The 7,214-nt window shown below is 37.9% G+C and overlaps 1 protein-coding gene across 1 annotated transcript in view; it reads right to left on the bottom strand.

The window, feature by feature from the left end:
- The window catches only part of PBX3 (PBX homeobox 3), a 241,022-nt gene extending 234,058 nt beyond the window's left edge, over window positions 1–6,964 (bottom strand). The window contains exons 1-2 of the mRNA XM_018553303.1: window positions 6,265–6,964; window positions 4,694–4,767 (exon numbers count right to left, since the gene is read on the bottom strand). Coding sequence (XP_018408805.1) covers window positions 4,694–4,767; window positions 6,265–6,458 — 268 coding nt within the window. The 5' untranslated portion in view covers window positions 6,459–6,964. The remainder of the gene's footprint in view (window positions 1–4,693; window positions 4,768–6,264) is intronic.
- Window positions 6,965–7,214: the final 250 nt, after the last annotated feature.

Genomic DNA, 7,214 nt, shown 5'->3' with positions numbered 1-7,214 from the left:
CAAAAACCCGTCTGAAACAAAGTCAGGAATTATCTTTTTATTTAATTATTCTCCCTTTTTTATATGATGGTTGCATACATAATATAAAAGAATTTAGTAGCTGAAATATTTACTCTTACTTTCAAAAGGGAGCGCAAGTGATGCACGTAGATGTGGTAGAAAAGACAAAAGAGGAAATATACTCTTTATCTGGGATGGTCTATCACCATTCAAAGAGTACACATTTTTCCCTGAGAAAAGGTATGTCTGATCACTTTGAATCAGCACTTTCTAAAGGTTATGTCAAGCTGGGAAATTAATATTGCAGATTTTTTTTCTTTGCAAGCATGTAACGTGACACATTCTTGTTCTTTAACTATAGATAATTTCATGCTCCCTCAGGATGGAGAATGGGCTAGAAGTAAAAGAAAAAAGCGACAGCCCCTTTTTGAGCATAACACGCAGTTGCGGCACTACAAGTTGTTGCTGCAGCATTACTGTTTGCACTATTTATATTGCCTTTGTATACAACAAGTCTTACTCCTACTACCTGACTGAACAAAGCCGATTTCCTTTATCAACATCTGAACATGCTGAAGGGGTTATTTCCATGAATTAGTTATTTAATACAGCTTTCTGATTTTTTTGCTATTTTTTTTGAACTGCATAATATAGTAGTATTAATCTCCTAGAAGCACATTATTATTAATCACATCATATTGAAATGCCTTGCAGCTCTATCTGGCTGCAAAAGGGTTAACGTTCCCCAACTGGCCACTCACATCTTGTTTTCTGGGTCAAAAATGTTCAGTGAGCGTTTATACTGACTCTCTTTAGGCATATAAAAATCCTTCAAGTAGCCCGAGACGGTCCTTCTAGCTTCCCCTACGGACACCTCGCTCAGTGGAGAAGTTCATTACATTTTATGATCTTCCCAAGTCTGTCCTGCTTATAAGACTCGTAGAAGGCCACAAATCTGGCAGACCATCACGTATGCCATTAGACATTACTACTAAATGAATGCCATTCAAGCTCTTTGCTTGCACTGACTATATTTATGGGTGGCTGGCAGCTGTCAATGTACCTTTTCAGCTGCAAAGTCCTGCATTCAGAAAATCAAAAATGAAAACATTAGATTTTATTGGACGGCTCTGAAAGGATACAGACATAGTGCCAGTAATCTGATTTCTTCTTAGTTGATACATGATCTTTAAATATCCCAAACGTACAGACTAAAGGTGTTACCTAAATGCACAAACTGTTTGGAAATCCATCCATAATTTCCACGCTGACAGTACTAATGGGTGTAAAAAAGTGATTTTCAACAAGAAAATCCAGTGTTTTCAAAGACTGATGACGCTGTAGACAGCTTATATGACAAACTAACAAATATTTCTAATTTTCTCAGATCAAAAATACTAATGAAGCAATCTTAGGCTTTGCCAGTGTGTATCCACTTGGGGATAAAAACTTACATTAAGGCTCAGGCTTGTTGACAAAAGAATGGGAAAAAAACTACATCCATACGCAATCATATGTTCACGTGCATCGATTTTTATGCCTATGGCAAGCTGAGAAATCCACCGCCTGTTTATTTAATTCAAAAAAAGGTCATTTCTCATCTACATGCAACAAACACTGTTCGAGAAGGCGTAATCTCCTAGGCAAAAAATGAATCAAAAAACAAACAAATAAACAGGTACGGGATTCTGGGCAGGTTAACTCACAAAACCCCCCAAAAAAAAAAAAAAAGCAATTCTAAAACACTGTGATTCTACAAGGCAATATTTTAGGCAAAAATAAAAATTACAGGGTAAAAAAAAATGCAAAAGCCTGCTACCTTGTGGTTACCGTTAGCAAAGCACAAACATAAATAAGGCTTGATAACTACTGGGTAATTTTAGGCAATAAGGAAAGAAAAGAGAACTGCATCTCTGAGCCTGCGAAAAATGCAGAGGATAAATGTAGCAGCAAGACCAACGTACTTGTTATCTGCCTGCTTATTCAATACCTGCTGGCTGATGTGATAATTAAAATAAACAAACATAATAAAACCTTATAGTGAAGTGGGAATAAAACAACGTAATTCTCTGATCTAGGATTTTGATAGCTTCACAGTGTATCATTACTGTTTAAAAACAGTAATATGGGCAGCAGAAACAAATGTTAGGACCCTGTTCATTTTCAATAGCTAATAAGGTAAAGTTTCTGCTAGTACTACCACACAAGCTGGCTACCCTTTGTGACATTAAACAGCCGAGAAGAATAAAATCAAACACCTGAAATTGAGCATTGTTTATAACCACAGGATCAGCTGCTTCCACTGTTAATTCACAATCTCTAGACAGTAGGACAGTATCGCAATGTGTGAATTACACCAGCGTAATCTATTTGTACTTCTGCTCAGTGGATCAAACTTGATTTTACATCATAGCAAAATGATGATGCAAAAAGGATCATACAACAGTTCTGTATTGCTGCTCTATTTACTAATGTCATGCCTAGCCGCTGTCCATTCTTTGTGTGCTAAGAAGACCATTTACACAATCTCATGCTCATTCATAATGTAATAGGCATGTCTTTCTCCTATTTAAATTTTTCCTTTTGTTAAATTTACTGTCACTTTCAGAAGCTAGGACAACATGGGACAACTGTACCCATCAGCTATTTCATCCATGACAACAGTTTCACCCTGTCTAATCGAGGAAGATCTGGGATTTGATACCTTATTTACAGTACTAACCGCTCTGATTAGGTTCATTGAATAAGCCTGCTATTATTTAAATGATCATTTCTGCTGTAAGTGGCAACATATGCTTAGAAGCTTTGCATTGTATATCAAAAGCTTTAACATTGATATTGCTTCCAAAATAACATATTAAATGTAACCATCAATTGGGGGAGATCTAAAAACTATCACGCGGTGCTGTCAATGCGAAAGAAAGCACAACTTATTATAATTAATTTCTCTTACAATGTCTATACATATGACAGGAAAATGTGCAAATTTCACTATATTGCAGGAATGGTGCGATGGGACGTTTGCAGCTCAAATATGTTTTTCTACTAGAAGTAATTTCTTTTTAAACATGGGCAGTATATTACAGAAATCCAAGTTATTAAATGAAAATGGTTTAATCATAAAGAATGTGGTGTGAGCATCAAAGGAACCTCTGAATTATTAAACAAACTCGTGCTTTATTGTAAACAGTAGAAGTGTTTGGAAGATCAGGTCAACGTGTATTATTCCAGCAGAAAGCAGCAATTAGAGAGATAGATTTGGGGGTTTCAAAAAAACCCTCTCTGCACACAGAAATTGACGGTGATTGATTAGGTGTGCCAGCAATTAATATATATATTGTAGTCATTTGATTCGCTACAATGTATCAGTGACAAGCTCAACACTGAAACTGACACCCTTAATAGGTTCCAGTGATTTGACACCCTTGAAGTCCCTGGATTATTTAATGATCACTTTTTATGAAATAAATAAATCCAACAAAGCAAATTTCTAGAATTCCCATTATTCTTCTCCACAGCTGTCCGGGGCATTTGTGCCACCCTTTCCTAAAGACTATGCAACTATGTAAAAGCTTAGGCCAACTATAGTGAGAGTATTACCCCATAATGTTTTGTTAAACTGCCCATAATGTAATTGCAAAAAAGTATGCATTTCATATAAAGGGATGCACGCTGAACTTTATAAATAACACCTTGCATTAGATACATTAGATTTAAACAATGCAATGTACAGCAGACAAAGACAATGCATTGGGTAAATATTAATTTGTCACTCTTCAATGTTAAATACAAACAAAAATATATATTTATTGAAGTATTTAAGAAAAAATATGAAGGGCTCAGTTTTAACTGACAATTGTATCATACATACTGTAACATACAGCTTAACAAGAATGTTAGTATTAACCTACAAAAGTATTCTATCTTGTGGCAATATAAAGCCATCATTTAACTGGAATAAAACATACCCTAATGACAATAATACAAAATGAAAGACCCATTGCAAAACCCATCTTTTTTTGTATTCTCTCTAGAATTATAGACCTGACTTAGGTAATGCATTACTGCTCAGTCAAAATGCAGATATGTTTAACGGTGAATTTCACAGTTAATTAATGATTTGATTTGGTGTCAAGATTTCAGTATTGATCTTGCGATGGGGGTCTGAGCAGATTTCAGAGAAGAAAAAATAGCTCTGGTGATGGTCTACATGTCTCAGTGGAAATACGTGTCCCTGTTTGCCTCCTACAGCCTCAGTAGACATAGAGGTTAGCAATGCTTGCTATTTAGGACCATAACACTCATACAAATTTTTTTTTATCTCCAGATACAATACCAACTTAGCAAGTACTACATTCCTATTTAACCTAATGAAATCACAAAGCTGCTACCCAGCTGTTCTTCCCAATAATCAAGGGGTAAATGATAATATACACTCTCAAAGCTGCCTGAGGGGAATGTGCTTGTGGTGGTGATCTGTGACCCCTTCCTCATCCAGTACATACAACACACCAACTGAATGCAAACAAATGATCAATAAGGGTTTTTGCACCGGTTCGTGTACATAGGATGTTAAGGAAACAAAGATGGCGTCACTCAGCTGCAAAGACCGGTCCATGTTTAGCGTGGACACGCAGGGTGTAATGCAATTCATGGTTCAGGGTTTATGTGACAGAAAGGTTAAGACTCCTACCTGTTTTTTCTTTGATTTCACATAGAACACTGAAGAGCGCTGGCTTCATCCTATGGCAGTTAAGTGCATGCTTTCTGGAAAAAAATGATTTACAATAACAGCATTACCATAAAGCAATTTATAACAGTCGTTTAAACTACATAGAACTGTCCAATATAATTTCATACGATGCACAATGGAAAGCATGAATTAAAGGAATGCACTGCACACCTTTAAAACAATCAATATAAGGAATCACTGGGGAAATGGACACCTATGTGATTAAGCACTACAGCACTCTAAAACTATAACACATATAGTAATTATTAATGCTATCCATCGAAAAAAAGATTTGATCTATTGGCCAATGGGAAGTTAATTAATTGGCATCAACTTGTTTCAGTTTGGAGAGATTACAGCTCAAGCCCAAACTGAAAAGGAAAAAAAATGAGAGAGAAGCTTGAAGTTGAGCTTTCTCTATAAAGGGTTTTACAATTTGTAATGTTTACGCACATGTCAGATTAGCCTGCTATTATAGCAAATATAAATCAACACTTGTCTGCAATAAACTGCTTCAATCCACATCAAAACTGATTTATTAAAAGGGGCCAACTTTTACACAGCAATAGATTTTCCCACACAGATTTTTTTTTATTGTGGTTCCTGCAGTTACATCTTCTAAAAAGCTCCTACAAACATTCATACAACATAAAGAAAGAAAAACAAAAAAGAAAAGGTGACTCTTTTCAAAGTATTAGGGAAGTGTTCACAAAACGTATGGCAGATGGATTTGTTAATGTTAGATAATAAAAACGGGCACAGCCACATAAACAAAGGCAGCTCAAAATCTGTGCACGCTTTTCTTTTACAAAGACCACTAAAGCGCGCCTGCTGTTTTACAAATCATGCAAACAAGTTGTCAGGAATAAAACAACAAATGGTTGGGTAGAAAATTATACATTTATTGGCCAACTCTGAGTTTATAGGGGGAGTTTGCTCTCTCCTTTTGCATCACATATTATAGCTACTTGGAAGGGAGCTGAGTGATCCTGAACGTCTGAACTATAAATAATAGTCTATATAGGGACTTGTACCAGATAAAGGGTCTCCCCTGTCTCAAGAGCAGCCTCCAGTGATCTGTGCAGCCGCATTTATGGGCATCACTTTGACAATATATGGACCAATAAATGAGTGCAAATGGACCTGTGTGGTCCCTTCCGTGCTCAATGTATTTATAATGATCGCTTTCCCTACATAGGGCAGGTTTCTAGTCTTGAAGCAGATCAAGACTTGGCTAGAGAAGTCCTGAAAGCTGCATGTGAAGATACCCAGGGAGTAAATCTGCACAAGGCTAATGCTGAGAGGTTTGTTGATATCAGTGAAAGCATCATGTCATCCCCGTGCTAGAAGGAGCCTCCAGCATCATCGCAGCCTCTGCTACCCAAACATGTGTTGGCTTATTTGACAAACTGCCTGCATTGAGAAGCTGTTCACTCCAGGATGTACAGGAGTGATGAGCTGCTGTGATGTGTGGGGAGGGAAAGTGTGATGCTATGTGTGTGTGCTTTTTTTTATTTGCGCTGAAAACCAACTTTGCTTGTGCCTCATCCAGGCTCTGATCAGTGATGGTCATGATCTGATGCAGGATGTCCCCGATGTCCTGCTTTCTGCCGTCCCCGTCAGTCCCATCGTGTCCATGGGGAGGAGGCAATGTCATGCCCTGTACAGAGTGACTGGCCACATTCATTCCGGCCAAAGTCTGCATCATCCTGGTCTGTTCGTCCATACTGATCTCCGCAGCCCAATCAATCGTAAACCAACTGTAAGGAAGACCTCACAGTCAGGGACAGTACCGCTTGGGGGTGACGGCCTCACACATCAACAATGGCAACCGTCCGATTCCAGCCTCACACCTCTAGTCTCCCTTTTGCTATGCTGGCTTGCAATCAATGAGCAGAGCAGTCCTTTACTCCATCAATTCAAATCATCCAAAATACAAAACACAAAAAAAAAGTAACACAAGACAGGATCCCAGTTGCTGCTGCTTTTACTACAAAAATTGTCTTTCTGCAGAGTTTTAATTCCACCACATACAGGTATAGAAACGATTTTGGAGGGGGTGGAGGGTCATGTAAAGCTAAGCAGTCCTGGGTGTAGTTTTCAGATACACAAAGGCCAGTTCCAATTCATCCCATCAGGACACGATCAACAAAAAGCCATGCGGTTGCCTTTGCACATAGTGTCAGATGTCATCAGGCTGAGCTGTCATCTTCAGGATTCTATTATTCCATTGCAGGAAGCCTCCTCGGAAAACCCCCCAGACAACTTGTGCACCAGCACTTTCTTCTAGGACAGTTCTCGATCAGTTGAGTGCAGCATAAACAAAAAAATCAAGTTTATTGATGAGTGATTTTATCCAAAAAGAACAAAAGTTCTGACGAAAAGTGACACTGTAGCAAAATGATTTCCCCCTTGTTACAATTAGATCAGATCGGGAAAAAGTAAGAAGGCATCTCCGGGCTTCTCAGTCTCTGATGCTTTA

The sequence above is a fragment of the Nanorana parkeri genome, unplaced genomic scaffold (genome assembly GCF_000935625.1).
Source record: "Nanorana parkeri isolate BGI_ZX_2015 unplaced genomic scaffold, ASM93562v1 scaffold116, whole genome shotgun sequence".
Lineage (NCBI taxonomy): Eukaryota > Metazoa > Chordata > Amphibia > Anura > Dicroglossidae > Nanorana > Nanorana parkeri.
Note: the sequence above shows the minus strand (reverse complement) of the source record. Positions and strands in the feature narration are given on the sequence as shown.